Raw genomic sequence first — 17,558 nt, 5'->3', positions numbered from 1 at the left:
GAATTTTGAATAGTCCTAAAAGAATCCCGGGAAATATTGTGTATTTCAAATCAACACCTTTTGTCTAGCTCCGTCCTGAAGGCTACTACAAATAGGAAGGCCTAGCAGACGGGGAGAAATATAAACATAAAAAGCGAATCCTACCCAACTATTATATATAGTGTTCTTTATTTCATTTACAAAGAAAAGAACCAAATATTTTTCAATTTCCTAACATCAATAACTTCTCTGTTAGAAGTTTTGTACACTCCGCATCAGAAAAATTGCGACAGATAACGCCGTGCAGCTAGTCCACCCAATATACACCTTCTTATCCCATAATTGTGTCCGGTAAAGACACTCCCTCTCTCTCTTCTTTCTTCTCTCCATAACTAACATCAGGTAACAACATGAACGCAATTCTAATTTCAAACTACACATGCATTAGTATCGATGAAATGAAATAACAAAACCGAGACGAAACAAGATTCATAAGTTGATTTAGGGAGAAACTGAAACACACAATGAAAAATTGAAACCAATAGATGTATATTACACAGAGGTTCATAAATGAGGCAGCGAGAGAGGAAGAAAAAGAAAAAGGAGAACAGATAAAAATGTCGAATTTTAAACTTAGTAAGAAAACAACCTAACATTATAAAGTTCCGTTACCAGAAATATAGAAATAACGTTTGTTTTTTTCAGGACTATTGGAATATATAGATGATGCTTGAAATATCCATTAGTCACTTTCGAAAAGGATAGCATACTCAATTTCCCGCAGAACTGCAGATCTCACAGACACATCTAAGATAATGTCAACAGTTTAACGCATGCTTTATTTCTGCGTGGTTCGGTTGTAAATTCGGTAGTGTTCATTGGACGTACTGATGCAAACCACATTCTAATAAACCCAGTAGGTAGCGTAGATCATATCTTCCATTCCAGACTACTAATGCAAAGTGAACTAAAAAAGAAACAAACGAAAAGGAAAATGATGAAAAAAAGATGGACAAAATTGAATGAGTGCTATTTTACTGGTAAATTTTTAACAGAAATATCCTATATTAAAAGTCCAAACCGTATCATAATGAAAAATTACAAATGTTCAAATGGAAAATTGAATGTCCCTTATAGATGTAGCAGACCTTTCATGTTTTAAATTTCAACTTGAATAAATCACATTGAATTATAGGATGGAAACAAATTTGTGTCGAACTAGTATAAATAAGATTTTGTTTTCAAATAACCAAAGAGGTTGCGTTTTCTAGTCTTTTCCGAAGATTTATCTGTTCCGAACATCCAGTTATCACTTTCATCTCTTACGGATATAACGTTGTAAATTGCACAGATAAAATGAACACGCTAGAGCTCAAACGGATCATAGTGTCGGTCGGATGATGTTGGTTTGCTTATGGACCACCACTTGGTCGAGGATTCAAAGCCGTAGTGACCCGGTAATTCAACTGAGACTCGGTAACCCAGATGATAAAAAAGATATTTTGCTTATTCCCTTGCGTTTAAATAGTATTTCTTTCAGAGCTGACCAGGACTGGAGATGTTATGCCCAGAGCACATAAACTCGACGTTGAAGTTGGCAGTTAATTACATTTTCCAGGCCAGGTCTATCGGTCTTTGCTCCGTTTCAACTTTGGAACAGGCACACGCACATGAAGTGCGTGTGTACGTGAGAGAGAGGTGGAAGAAATGAAAGATTCTTAAGCATTGCACGTCTAATATGAGAAATCGATTCTTCACTATCACTTTGTAAAAAAATGCAAGTTTGGCGTCAACAGGATTCGAACCTATGATAGACAACTGTATTAGTCGTAACTCCATTACGTTACCGCCACACTATCATGCCACCTGAAACTAGAAGCCAAATATTACTTAGTTTAGCCTTGATCTTTGGAACGATCAAGCTTCTTCCTGTAAGGTTATTTGCACAAAGGTTAAGTGCACAACGAAATTCATTTATTCGATGAGCTAGGGAGAAATTAGTGCCCACTAGTAAAGGAAACAACATACAATTCAGGAAAAATTACAGAAATAAAACAAATTATGAATTAATTTTTCCCTGCAAGTTCAAAAGTACACAAATAATAATAATAATAATAATAATAATAATAATAATAATAATAATAATAATAATAATAATAATAATAATAACCTATATTATAAAATTGAAAGTGATTTGACTTATATTCTCTTGAACCACCCGACTGATCTCGATCAAATATTCAACATTTATAATGTTCGGACCTAAGAGTATTTTTATCTATTCGTTTCGACGGTGTTACTTAAGGGAGGGGGTAATGAAAAAATATAGAAAATAAAGAAAACTTAATAAGTTTAGAATCAAACGACCAATCTGGATGAAAGTTGCAATATAGATTACTTTTGTGCATGGAACGCTTTTAACCATTGCACCTTGATGGAGGAATGTAGGGAAGGGGGAGGACGGAGAGACACACACAAATCAATGTAAATAAAAATAAAAGTGACTATGTTAATGAGTTAATAAGTCTTGAACCACCGGACAGATCTGCATCAAATTTTCAACATGGATGAAGTTCGAGCCTGGAGTGGCTTTCATCATATCACTTTGACGGTAAAATTTAGTGGAGAGGAGGGGAGGGGAAAGATATATAAAAATAAATAAAACTTAATAGCTCTTGGACCACGCGACCTATCTCAATCAAATTTTTAACATATATGAGTTGGGGCCTGTTATGGTTTTTATTATTTCACTTTGACGCTAGAACTTAGAGAATGGGAATGGGAAAGGGTTGAGTTGAGTTGATTTTAGTTTAGCGTCCCGTTCAGCAGCGAGGCTATATGAGACGTGGACCTACTGATTAACGTGGAATCCGAACCACATGAGCTCCCGCCGGGAATCGAACCCGGGTCTCCCACGCCAAAGGCGCGTACGCTAACCGCTTAGCCACGAGGGAGCTCGGAATGGGAAAGGGATATATATATATATATATATATATATATATATATATATATATATATATATATATATATATATATATATATATATATATATATATAACATAAATAAAATTTAATAAGTCTTGAACCACTGTACCAATCTCGATAACATTTTCAACCTAGATGAAGTTCGAACCCGAGATGGTTTTCTTCATATCATTTTGATGGTGTAAGTAAAGGAAGGCGGAAGGATAGCAACATTTAAAAGAAAACGAAAAATGACCGATATTAGTATCGAATTTATAACTTTTGGAGTCGCTGAGATGAACACTGACACATCTGCTGCCGTTTAAATCCAAATTCAGCTCGCAACATGGTGGAGGGGAAGACATATAAAAATGATCAAAATAATCAATGTCATTGTTGAATTCATAGTTTTCCGGGTGGCTGAGATGAACAATGGCACTGAAGATGCCGTGCGCCGTAACGTGGGAAATATAAAACTCATCGAAAATAACCGATATCAAAGAGCGCTTTAGTAATAGAAAAAGTGACTGAATAACGGAGCATATTATTTTTTCTCAATTTAGCCCAGCAAAGCGCCCAATTGATGTTAGTAATAATAATAATAATAATAATAATAATAATAATAATAATAATAATAATAATAATAATAATAATAATAATAATTATTATTATTATTATTATTATTATTATTATTATTATTATTATTATTATTATTATTCGTGTACTTTTGAACTTGTAGGGAAAAATTAATTCATAATATGTTTTTATTTCTGTAAGTTTTCCTGGATTGTATGTTGTTTCCTTTACTAGTGCGCACTAATTTCTTCCTAGGTCATCGAATAAATGAATTTCGTTGTGCACTTAACCTTTGTGCAAATAACCTTACAGGAAGAAGCTTGATCGTTCCAAAGATCAAGGCTAAACTAAGTAATATTTGGCTTCTAGTTTCAGGTGGTATGATAGTGTAGCGGTAACGTAATGGAGTTACGACTAATACAGTTGTCTATCATAGGTTCGAATCCTGTTGGCGCCAAACTTGCATTTTCTTTTACAAAGTGATAGTGAAGAATCGATTTCTCATATTCGACATGCAATGCTTAAGACTGTGGAAGCAAACACCTTTATCATGATAGAGACGATTTAAGAATGTTGTTTGAGAAAGGGCAAGGGATTTGCCAGGATATTCGAAACACTTCATTGATCTCGTGTTATCGTTCTCAGAAAGAAATATTACAGCATTTGTTGGAAATAGTTTAGGTAATGCAATCGGTGATGCTGTGGTAAAGCACCAAACTTCCAAGCGGAAAATCTAGGTTCGTTTCCCCGTCAGGTAGTATAACTTTTTCGCATAAAATAATGGCTCCCAACAGAGATTTATCTTCTGTTGGAGAACTTACAAAGCACCACTGGCGAGAATTCGAAAAACAGTGTGTGTGTTCTTCATCATACATTGTAATGATAAGTGTGTTTCATATTTACATTCGTCTCTCTCTCTCTACCTCTCTCTCTCTCTTTCTTGACGTTTCCCTATCCTGTCGTTGCATCTTTCACTTCTTCCCCCTCTCTCTCATGTACACACGCACTTTATGTGCGTGTGCCTGTCCCAAAGTTAAAACGGAGCAAAGACCGATAGACCTGGCCTGGAAAATGTAATTAACTGCCAACTTCAACGTCGAGTTTATGTGCTCTGGGTATAACATCTCCAGTCCTGGTCATCTCTGACAGAAATACTATTTAAACGCAAGAGAATAAGCAAAATGTCTTTTTTATCATCTGGGTTACCGAGTCTCGGTCGAATTAGCGGGTCACTATGGCTTTGAATCCTCGACCAAGTGGTGGTCTATAAGCAAACCAACATCATACGACTGATAATAAAGTGTATATTGGGTGGCCTAGCTGCACGGCGTTATCTGTCGCAATTTTTTTGATGCGGAGTGTACCATCTACTTATCTCTGTTTAAAAGTTATATGAGAACAAGAAACAACCATATTTTTACAGATGTGCGAATTATCCGCTGATGAAGCAATAGCGGTAATTATTGATACAAATATGTTTATATATCAATATAACATTATACGAATACATGAAGTTACGGATATTTTCAATAAATACATGATTATAATAAGGTACAAGCAGGTAAACAGCTGTCTTACTAAATAATCATTATAGAAATTTGAGAGAAAAAACTCCAGGTACTTGCCGATTACCTTGTAGTAAGATTATACCAAATTCAAAGGAAGTCCTAGAAATGTGCACGAAAATACTAGGATATTACCACGGCATAGCTCTATTATCAATATTCGGATATTTATTTTACCACAAACAATTGTTGCTGATTGGTCAGAGTACATAACATTATTAGCGTGTATCCATGCCTTGGTTTCTTAACTTATACATATTGCGCATTCCGGAAAACTATCGAACATACAGTCATTGTCAAAAGTCTGAGCAAAGTATGTAATTTTGAAAAAAATTTCCCCAGAAGGACATATATCCGTAAAAGAAACCTACTTTGTTGGACTTGTTCTGTAAAATAAACATCATTGCTCATTTAAAAATTAAAACATATCGTCCTGAATCCACTGAGACGAATTCATTGAGTGTTTCCATTTAATAAAATACAGTCGTAGCTATTCAAATTCCTGGCATTTGTTTGATTAATTTATTCAAAGCTGTGCTACTCCAGTAGCTCTGAAGAGCCTTAACATGGCTCTCCCGTTTCCCTCTACTTTATGCACGACACCATTTTATTCATTTCTCATCACCACCGTTTCCTTTAGCCTCGCCGGCACAATCGTGGGACGTAAAACTTAAAGATTTCATTTGTCCTGTCAAGCCCATCTTACAAAAGTTCGATGGGTAGCAAATCCGACAATTGTGGTGACTATTCTATTTATGTAAAATGCTGTTTTTATTCAGAAAATTTAGTTGTTAGGAGATCAAATGTTTCAATTAATATTTTACCGCTCTCTCTACGGAAGCACGCATGCACTTCGTTAGGATTTGGATTTGGAATTAGATTTCTAGGCTGTCGGCATCTATGGCCATTTAGTCCGTCACGTACATGAGGGATGACGTCACACAGCGATCACACTATCCGATGAAAGAGAAAGAAGCGGCCTGGAATCATTATGTTAGGTACCATCCCGGCATATTTGCCTGGTGTGAATGAGAGAAACCCAGGAAAACATCACTCAAGATGGCTGGCCTGAAAATGCTGTTAAACTTTTTCGGCCGAGTCCTCAACGGGAATCGAACCCGGGACCACTCTCACCCAAGGCGAGAGCATTAGTGACTACGCTACGCGGGACTACAGTAACGCACTTTGTGTCACAAATCTCCCCGTTCTAGACACCCAAACTCTATGAACAAAGAAAAAGAATTTCCACGTAGTTGTCGTTTCGATCACGTTAATTAACCTCTTTGAAGTTCAAACATAACTTGTTATCACACCATGAATTGATCTCATAATTTGATTGATTATCCTCTCTAGTATAAGGCACACGAGATTTTGTAAAGGTTTATCAAATGTGATTGTCCATGTTGAATTATCAAAGTAAATTCAAGTTACGTAAGATACCTTTGAAACAAAGTTACAACAGGTTCCACTCAATCAAAGTGCATAAAATTGCTTCTCAAAGTTTGTTTTGTCAGCATACAGAAGTTACTGGCTTATTTATAAGCGTTTATGAAACATCGTGTCTAAGAGGGAGTGAGATGATAGCTAATCGGTGAATCAAGTAATTTACCATTCAGATTAGTAGGTAAACAGCTATTGTATTGGGATAGTCAAAAGACATCGACACACAATGGAAAGAAAGAAATAGTTCTGCTTCAGTAACATGTTATAAAGCACTGTTATGTTCATGAACAGCTGACAGTCAAGAAAGATGGCTTCTTGGAAGCAAGATCTATGTATCAGAGATAGCTTATTCAAGAAACTTGTAATAAGGCTACATAAAAATCTTCAACCGTGTGAAAGTGCTAGTGTGTTTACCTATGTATGAAATATAAGTATGGTGAGTACCAATTGTTGTAGTATTTAATTGAATACGTCCATGAAAAATTGAAAAACAAAAGAATATTTTTAATAATGCAAACAAACCTAATACACGTACTTGCCAACGTAAGTATGCTTATTCCAGACAATAAATTATCAAAGATTTATATTGTTTGTCTAATTTGGTTTCAAGTATTGGATTTTAGCATGAAATAGTATCACTTCATTTAATGATTATATTCTTTTTTAAAACAATTCAGTTTCTGCTTTTACTGTGAAGCAAAAATAAATAGAAACAAATAAAAGTATTTATATTTTAATAAAGGAAGCAAAAGAAAAGATATCGTAGTTCCAAACAGGAAATTACAGATTTGTATGCATTAAAGAAAGGTCTACTTTCATAGGTCGGTCAAACGGTGTCTATATAATGTAGTAATGTAATACTAAAACAAATGAAAAGACAATCAAAAGTAAATATTCATAAAATGTTATGTACATGTTAAGTAAACGAATTATAAGTAAATATCAAGACTTGCTGACTTTACAACTAAGAATCAGTTTGAAGAACTATGGTAGGTGACGATATTGCGTGTAGTGTTATGATATTTCGAAAACACATTTCGAAATAACTTCAGACTTCAGAATTTTCAAGATAATATCGAGTAAGTGAAAGAAAATTTATATATTTTGAATATACTAAATGCGAGAGCAACGAATAGGGTGTAAGAAAACGTTTAACGAGTATGAAGTTGAAACGAGGAAAGAAAATATTGTAATTAAGAAAGATAATATTACTGTGTTCCCGTATGCCCAATTACTAGCAGACTCCATCCCGCGACTAATTCTTGGTGAGGTCAGTGAACTTTTGGTGCCGATTGAATATCGTGAAGCAAGTTGGAACTACTTCAATCAAGAGGTAACAGATTACAATATGGATAACCATAGTCCTCTGTGGCAGCAGGAACATGCACTATGTGATCAAAAGTATCCGGATACCCCAAAAACCATACGTTTTTCATATTAGGTGCATTGTGCTGCCACCTACTGCCAGGTACTCATTATCAGCGACCTCAGTAGTCATTAGACATCGTGAGAAAGTAGAATGGGGCGTTTCGCGGAACTCAGGGACTTCGAACGTGGTCAGGTGATTGGATGTCACTTGTGTCAGAAGTCTGTACGCGAAATTTCCACACTCCTAAACATCCTTAGGTCCACTGTGTCTGATGTGATAGTGAAGTGGAAACGTAAGGGACACATACAGCACAAAAGCGTACAGGCCGACCTCGTCTGTTGACTGACAGAAACCGCCGACAGTTGAAGAGGGTCGTAAAGTGTAATAGGACCATCCATCCAGACCATCACACAGGAATTCCAAACTGCATCAGGATCCACTCCAAATACTATGACAGTTAGGCGTGAGGTGAGAAAGCTTGGATTTCATGGTCGAGCGGCTGCTCATAAGCCACACATCTCGGAGGTAAATGTCAAACGACGCCTCGCTTGGTGTAAGGAGCGTACACATTGGACGATTGAACAGTGGAAAAACGTTGTGTGGAGTGACGAATCACAGTACACAATGTGGCGATCCGATGGCAGTGTGTGGGTATCGCGAATGCCCGGTGAACGTCATCTGTCAGCGTTTCTAGTGCCAACAGTAAAATTCGGAGATGGTGGTGTTATGGTGTGGTCGTGTTTTTCTTGGAGGGCGCTTGCACCCGTTGTTGTTTTGCGTGGCACTCTCACAGCGCAGGCCTACATTGATGTTTTAAGTATCTTCTTGCTTCCCACTTTTGAAGAGCAATTCGGGGAATGAAATTGCATTTTTCAACACGATCGAGCACCTGTTCATACTACACGGCCTGTGGCAGAGTGGTTACACGATCATAACATCCCTGTAATGGACTGGCCTGCACGAGTCCTGACTTGATTCCTATAGAACACCTTTGGGATGTTTTGGAACGCCGACTTCGTGCCAGGCCTCACCGATCTACATCTATACCTTTCCTCAGTTCAGCACCGACCTACATCTATACCTCTCAGCTCAGCACTCCTTGAAGAATGGGTTGCCATTCCCCAAGAAACCTTCCAGCACCTAATTGAAAGTATGCCTGCGAGAGTGGAAGATATCATCAAGGCTAAGAGTGGGCCAACAGCATATTGAATTCCAGCAGTACCGAAGGAGGGCGCCACGAACTTGTAAGTCATTTTCAGCCTGGTGTCCGGATACTTTTATCACATAGTATATTTCAATATACAGGGTGTTAATGAATTATACCGACAAACTTTAAAAGCTGATTCCTCACATCAAAATAAAAGAAAAGTTCATATGGATTTATGGCGAAAAGTGCATAGTTTCAGAGGTAGGGCTGCCCAAAATCGCAAAAAAGCAAACTTTTAGGAGGCCCTATTTCGAATTCGAGAGACTGTGAATGGTGCTCCTTATCAGTGTAAAGGAAGCCAGGCATGCACAATCCAAAAGTGCATATTTCATCAATTGCCAATATGTGTAAACGTTATTCTCTACAGGGTGTAATTCTCAGATATGCTCTCAATAGAGTTTTCAGATCTACCATGATTTCAAGAAAGGTCCAAAGTAGGCAGGACACCCAATGCTTTGGAGGGAAGGCGGAAGTGCTAGGAACTGGCAGCTCCACGTTTCTTTGTGTTCGCAACAACGTGTGATGATATGTATTTCGTCATGGTATATTTCACGTTTTCTTCACTTATAAGCGTGAAAGAAAATATCTCACCATGCGTTTTCCTAAGTACGAGAGACCGTGATGCTGACGATCCTTAACACTTCCGACATCGCGCTGAAGGATTTCGTGTTCCTTGCTATCAAGGCTTATCGTTTGCCTACTTTGCACCAATCATAAATTCAGAGCATATCTTCAAATTCGGTTGATGCATAACTTTGAATTTCACCCTGCAGGGAATAATCCGTACACCCATTGAACATTAATGAAATATGCATTTTTGGATTGCGTATGCATGCCTTCCTTTACGTTAGTAAGGAGCACCATCTACAATCTCTCAAATTCGAAATAGGGACTCTTGAAATTTGGCTTTTTCGCGATTCTGGACAGCCCTAGCTCTGAAACTATGAACTTTTCGCCATAGGTCCATGTGAACTTTTTCTCTTATTTTGATGTGAGGAATCACCTCTTAAAGTTTGTCGGTATAGTTCATTAACAACCTGTATATTAGAAATTACCCATAATTAATTAGAAATAACATTAGGTAATTAGAAACATTTTAACATTACTAGGTGTTAAGAAGCGATTTAGCTACCATATTGAGACGCATGAAACGCACTGATATTGGTATGTAAGCCACTCCCCATTTCTTTATTCAATTTTGAGGAAAAAAATTTTCATTGCAAATTACAAAAATTAAAACAGTAGAAATTGTTGACCAAGTTAGATACCTGTGAACAAGTTTGCGGTCTTTTTAATGGAGTTCAGCACTGTAACGATCTGTGATGGTTTTGCTTCTATGGAAAAAGAAAAAAAATTGATGCATCACTCTCAACATAAACCTTAAAGCCTAGATCAACACATTATGAAAGTGGATTGTTGGTTTTGAAAAACATCCTGTATATGATCACGATCCAAACACTTTCCAGATCATTTACGATTGTCATACCAGCAGTTAGTTCCATGTTTCGGAGCAAAGATAACCAGTTATTCGTACATTGAGAACTGTACACCTTCAGAGAGCAATTTTCTTAATCGGTTTCAACACATGCTTCATCCATGATTCAGATCTATCCCTTTACTGACTCCAAGGAGCCCCGAATGAGAAGGGTATAGTGTATTTCTAACTCATCCGCAAGTACACGAACACATTTAGAAGGCCCCGCTTCCAAGATGCTACTGAGGAGCTCACCAGAATATGGTTGGTCAGTGATTGCAGTGTTAATTTTTTAATATTGTCCAACCGATATGAAGTTAACAAACCAATAGCGCGTGATATGCTCATTTAACATTACTAACTCCAATGTAGTGCTGATGATTCTTGCTACTAGATGTGCAGAATGTTTTAATTTGAACTAAAAAATATGTGCTTCCCACTGTACGTTGTCACACGACACTCTTCAACAACACATTGCCTCTAGACTGACTTTGAACAGCAGTCTGTTTTCTAAACACGTATAGACTTTGTGCCGTCGTACACGTGACCTCAGTATACCCATTGGTTGTGTTAAGGAAATTTTCCACATGGAGTACAACCGGGTATTTGAATCGCACCAACTCAAATTAATATAAATGAGAAAGATCTTAAATTGTAATTCTAAAGATATGCGCAGCTCATTTACAGTTTGATAATAATTAGAACATATAATTTGTATTTTCTAATCTGTATCATTTTAAATTTTCCCAGTCAAGAAACAGTTACACAAACCAAGCTAATATTATATATCATATTTAGTACTACAGTCACATACTAGGCCAATTGCACTTAGCTTACAACTAATTTGGAAGTTAGTTTATTCAATTTTAAAATCGAGTTGATTAACGGTGGGAACGAAAGTACTAAGTAAGAGGAAGTTCTAATGACCTTTTTAAAGAATTCAATTGTATTGGTCAGTTGTGACGATGAAAGTGTAATGATAGGCATCCCATAATCATCCGGAAGATATTCTATCTATGACAGAAAACTTAATACAAATCACTAAAATAATGTCACTGATTTTCTCAGACAAACACACAAACTCTCCAACTTGCAATTTTATTATATAGCTGCGTTTCTCAAAATTCTAAGTGGGAACCACTTTTATTAGTAAGAACGTTTAACGGTCCACTCTATAAATGTCTTCTTCGAAATTAAATTTATTTATTTTTATTTTTATTTTTTTTTATATATGTTAATATCACTATACCTACATTTTCAAATAGTGTTAATTAAAATCATCTTAATTTTATATTGGTGTAAATACAAAAAAAAAATACTTTTTTTCTTTAAATAAGTAAAGACTTTCAAGAATATTTTTATGACATCTATATGTAAGCTATTACGTTCGCATAATAATTACGTTATTAAATATTATGAACAATGCCTACTGGAGATTGTCGATTATATGAGATATTTCAGTTTAACGTCCCACGATTATGTACTTTAGGCTAAAGGAGACGATGATTAAAGCAAGTGAATGATGATGGAAAAATCAGTGAAATGAGAAAGTAGAAGGAAATGGGAGTATTCCGACAAAACCCACGGACACGATGTTGCCCACCACAAGCTTACTTGGTCAGGGATCGAGCTAGGGACCCCACACACCAGAGTTAAACGCTCTACCACTGAGCCAAGGTGCCCAACCCCACCCCCGATTTTCACCGATAGTATGTGGTATGCAGTTCATTTGAATTTTATTGTCTCTGTCACTTTTGGACTAATAATCACTGTAAAAAGATTGTTAAGGGCAGACCTCGAGAACCATTTGCGGTCTGTGAAACACAGTTGGAAAACGCTGTTATATGGCGTAAAGATGGAGAGTAAAATACTTGTTGGCGTATAAAGTGAAATCGTTAATAACATTAGTTTTTGTATTCGTTTAATAGTTCACATTAAATATATGCTCATTATCTACTAATCTTCACGAGCAAATTCAACTTACCGCCAATTATTTCATGCTGTAAAGAAACATATGCAAATGTCTTTACTGTTATGCGCAGTCTTAAAATAGGCTTCTTCAGCCCAAATGCCAATTTCTGGTAGAGCACTACACAATGAATTCCATTACAGAGAATTCTCAATTTTATAATCGATTTCTTATTAACAGTGCTTGCTTAAAGTATTATTACTTTTGAAATATTTTAACTAGGTACAAACGTATAGGGCCTAAACTTGCCACATTTATATTTTAAAATCTGACTACTAGAACAAGATATAATTGTGACATTTAGTTTCAAATTACTAATCTTTATTGAAAATATACCTATACGTATGCGTTGGCCTCAACTTTTCTTATAATTATGTTGTTAGACTGCAAAGGTTTCTATCGTTGCTTGTTTATAATTTTTTTTCAGATTCGTCACGATTAATACAACTGTTGTAAAGCAATGTTCATACCGTGAGTAACAATTCCTGTCAGATAGCATATCATAATGTGCAAATATCACATTATTGCCACATTTTCAAGCGTAAATTCCTTATCACCTTGTCTGCTTTTCCCACTTTTTCACATCAACAGACTTGACTAACGTTTGCATTTAAAAAGCTGAACACTGTAAGATGTTCACTGCATACTATGCTGTGTATACAGAATTTGCATGGACAAGATAACTCAACTAGAATAGAGAGAATTACAGGAAACAAACAACGGAATGTATCTAATGTACACACACACACACACACTTACACACACACACACACATATATATATATATATATATATATATATATGATTGTCACCTTTAAAAAGCAGTTCTATTATGTACCATTTGTATTACTACTCATAAGCAGTGGCGTAACTACAATGGAGCGAGTGAAGCAGTTGCTCCAGGGCACACAGTAAAAGTGAGCAAGGGCGAAAACAAGAGCACTCAAAACTGTTCCTTATGCAAAGAACGTTTGAAAACATTTCAAAAGCTACGCTGTGACTATTAGTAGTTACTTGGCAACAGCCGATACCCGGGGCGGATCCAGGAATTTTTGAGGGTGGGCGCAGGTCTGAAAAATAAACTTGAGTCTTTTTTCGATATTTGATTCGCTAACTAAAGCGCAGTGCTTCATAATGCGTATTTATCTCCGTCCTTCTGAAGGCGGCATTGAGGAAAGCCATGTTGTTCAACACGAGAGAGTCCAGGATTACCTCCTCATTATCTGTAATAAGTGGAGAACACACGCAGAAAACTTAACACGAAAATGCTTTTGAACAATTTAGTTTATAGTATTGCTCCTACACATACAATTTATAATTTAATAAAAGTAATTTTCCGTACTTACAGGTTTGTTGATTTATTTTTTTGATACAAAAATATTGGACATCTCCTTTTGCTTTTTAGTCTTCTTAATACATTTCTTTATTTATGATTGAGTTGTATGTACAACCACTTGTCACGAAGTTTCTAAAACAATATTTTCTTTTAATACCATAATTATCGCCTCAAAAAACAAGAAATAAAGGAGACTGAGACTGTGGGTATTCCACAATGTAAATAATCGAATGTTTACAGTATTTACATCAAGCACTAAATTCACATTAAAGTCATAAAACCGTTTTAAAATCCTTGTATCATACAGTCATACACGCACAAACACTAAACTAACTCAGGAAATTATATACGGGCCTGATTTTTTTCTCTTACATATATCTTGAAGATATAAACGAAAACGTAGAATGAGTTTTTGCTCGGCTTGCACTTGCCTATGGCTACGACATCATCTCGCGTTTGGTCCTGATACGTTGCTATGTCCTTTCTAAATAAAGTGGCAGTATTCTTACCGTATTTTTCTCAGCAAAGAGGGTAAACACTTTATGTACATTGTTTATTATAAAGGTAACCAAGAAAATTGTATCGTTTTTTTTTTTTGGAGGTCTGTGTTCTATTGTCCCTCACACAGTGAGTTGAATGCCAATGGAGATAAAGCAAAGGTCACTTGTTGAAGTGGGTATTGAATATATCCAACATACTACTTGGTTGTGGCAGTTCAGTTACACCGTGAACTTGCATAAAGACAGAGTGAACATGGGACCTCCACAGAATGTCATAAGAACAGGGGGGAAAGTGCGGGGGACGCAGGGGACACCGCCCCCACCTCGAAAATATATGTACGGCGTCCCCTCAGTTCCTAAAGAAATTACAATGGGCAAAGATAGGCCGGGGAAACGGCACGGCGTCATGTCGCTACCTACCGTCCCCTCACCTTTTCATATCCACTTTTATCTCTGCATAAGGGTGTGCATACTGTAAGAGTTCAAACTAGAGTCAAACGCCGCTGCAGCGGGGCGGGAGATACGCCAGCCAGGCCTTTGGTGAAGGTGTCCTGACTACGCGGACAGTGTAGCGGTAGTTTAACAAGTTTTAAGACAAGTTTATTTATATGTAAATAAATATAAATATGTGTGCATTGTCTAATAAGTGTGGGGAGTTTGCATTGAATATACTTAGCCGCAGGGTAAGTACGAAATAACTCGTTATTATAATTTTTTATACTTTTCAGGCATTTCAGGATTTGTTGTGTCTGCCAGATTTATTCATTGAATTTGATTATTTAACTAAGATAATATCTGACCGCAAGTCAGAACTTCAAGCAGCATTACTGTCCCTAACGGGGCAATGTAACGTTAAAAATAGAACCCTGTTGCAGGAATGTAAGTTCTAGATTTAATTGTATTTGTGACTCTACCGACACGAAATTATTTTTTTTATTTTGGCTAGTCTAAATTTTATTAATTATTTTCAACATTTCAACATATGTCTTACATTCCTGTAGTGAGAGGGTGAGATGGGTATTTGGAAGCATCTTCCACCTATCTCATTCTCTTCACAATAAAATTGGCGCCCAGGTGGGGCTTGATCACGCTGGTCATTGTGTTATACAAAATCACTCCAGCGTGTTGCTAGATTAAATGCTGCATCTGTCATTTATTGCAAATGAGAATTTATCATCAGAAAGGTTCAAAATTAATTATTCGCGAATATATTGACCCATATCTGGTCCAAGAATTGTTACATAATTAAGTATGAAGCTCATTAATACAAAAGTTATGTTTTAGATGTAAACAATAAATGGGGAGAAAATTTGTTGAGTATTTAAAAAATCGAATTTTAGAGATAATTTTTGATTTTTTAAATTTTATTTTAGAGAAAGTTAATGGTATTGATTCGGTCACAAAAGAGAAGGATGGATCAAAATCTGGTCTTCTTAGATTATGTACAAAGGTTTAGTCCTTCAGAAGAAGACATAAATGCCCAAGAAATAGGTGAAGTACCAACAGGTGATAGGAGAGATACATTAGAAGTTAGGCAATTACATGGTGATAAAGCGGAAGAGGAAACAACTGATGTAGAGGTCTGAATTTGTGTGTGCATGTAGTTCGAGGTCGTAAGTTAATACACAAAAATTTACAGACCTCTATATTTAATATAAGCGACAAGAGTCTCGACATCAACTATATTGGCAAAAGTACTGTTACTGCCATATCTATTTGATCGATACCGAACTTATCCAAGAACAAAAAATAAATACACTGTCACCATTAACATACGAAATAAACAAAACCGTGTAGGGAGAGAGAACAAAACCGTGTAGAAACTATGTTGTCATAGGAAAAGAAACACCTTTATTTTCGATAACCCTTTGTATACTTGAACCTGGAAGTTTTCACTTACTCACTACTTTGCAATTTAAAAAGTCACGATGTCGGGGAAACAAAGTATTCTGCAACAACTCTTATAACCTCTTACTTGATACCAGAAGTTGTAGAATCGTGCAGAAGTTGTTAATTTGTAGAGTTTGCCATTACATATGGTGGCTATATTTTGCTTATAGTTAACATATTCCCGCTTTTAACAATAATGAACACGTGTAAAAATTGATGAGGTGGCACCCAGGATTATTTACGCTTCTCTACAATATAACTATTTGTTATTATTGTCATGGCTTGATATTGCTTTACCCCTAAAAGTGATACAAATGTGTAATAATGATGTTTTTAACACAACATATATAAATACTTGCTAGAAAGAACAATAAAACTAACAAGTTCGTTTTCAAAACATATCTAAATACACTATGACTAGAAATGTGGTTGTATATTTCCTTGCGAAAGTAGTACATAGATATCTAATTAGTCCCTCGACTTCTTATCCGTTTGGCCCTACTATTTACAACTTTATATTCTGCCCCATAATACTAACAGTAGTTCATTATATGTGCTCATCATGAGTCACCACGTTGTTTAGGTTCCACACTCTTCGCATCATTCACTACTTTTACGAGTATGTATTGATCACGACATAATACACAATATATTAAGATGTTTATTTTATATCACCCTGTTCTGAATACACACCTTGACCTAAACCTTCCGTTTTCTTGCTACAAAGATGTTTTCGTGTGCAGCTTATGACAGTTTTTGACCCAGAGGTTTCTGCAAACTTACTGGCCTGGTCGAATAAAGCGTTATACTTACGTAGTCACTGCTAGTGCCACCTCTTCTTATAACTACTCAAATAGTCCCGCATTATTCTATTAAATGTGGCCAATACAGATACCATGGCTAATATACACAATTATACTACAAAAGAAAAAGTTATAACATAGTACTGCACTTTTAATCAAGTACATTATCTAATCTGACAGAGTGAAATACCTGGTACACTATAAATATACATTATACATACAGTACAATGAGCATACGGATTACGAAATTGATCCGTTCCGTAAAACCGAAATGTTCATAAGTCAAAACTATTTTTCTCTTTGAAATTAATGCAAATACAATTAATCCGTTTCAGCCACAGAAACACAGTAGATCTATTGTATGTATTCTTTTTTTCTGTGATGAAGAATATAAAATGAGCATAACATTAACATAATTTTAGCCTTTCTAAAGATAAACAAGTAAAACTAAATTAAAGAGAACATTGTTCGCTAGTGGTCTAC

The 17,558-nt window shown here is 36.0% G+C and overlaps 1 protein-coding gene across 1 annotated transcript in view; it reads left to right on the top strand.

Moving 5' to 3' along the window:
* Positions 1-7,644: 7,644 nt before the first annotated feature.
* LOC145665247 (venom protease-like) overlaps positions 7,645-17,558 on the top strand; it is a 111,564-nt gene continuing 101,650 nt past the window's right edge. Inside the window, exons 1-2 of the mRNA XM_081732539.1 lie at positions 7,645-7,797; positions 15,756-15,956. Of these exons, the coding sequence (XP_081588665.1) occupies positions 7,645-7,797; positions 15,756-15,956 (354 nt within the window). The remainder of the gene's footprint in view (positions 7,798-15,755; positions 15,957-17,558) is intronic.

This window comes from Thermobia domestica, chromosome 11, assembly GCF_964235325.1.
Source record: "Thermobia domestica chromosome 11, izTheDome1.hap1.1, whole genome shotgun sequence".
Lineage (NCBI taxonomy): Eukaryota > Metazoa > Arthropoda > Insecta > Zygentoma > Lepismatidae > Thermobia > Thermobia domestica.
Note: the sequence above shows the minus strand (reverse complement) of the source record. Positions and strands in the feature narration are given on the sequence as shown.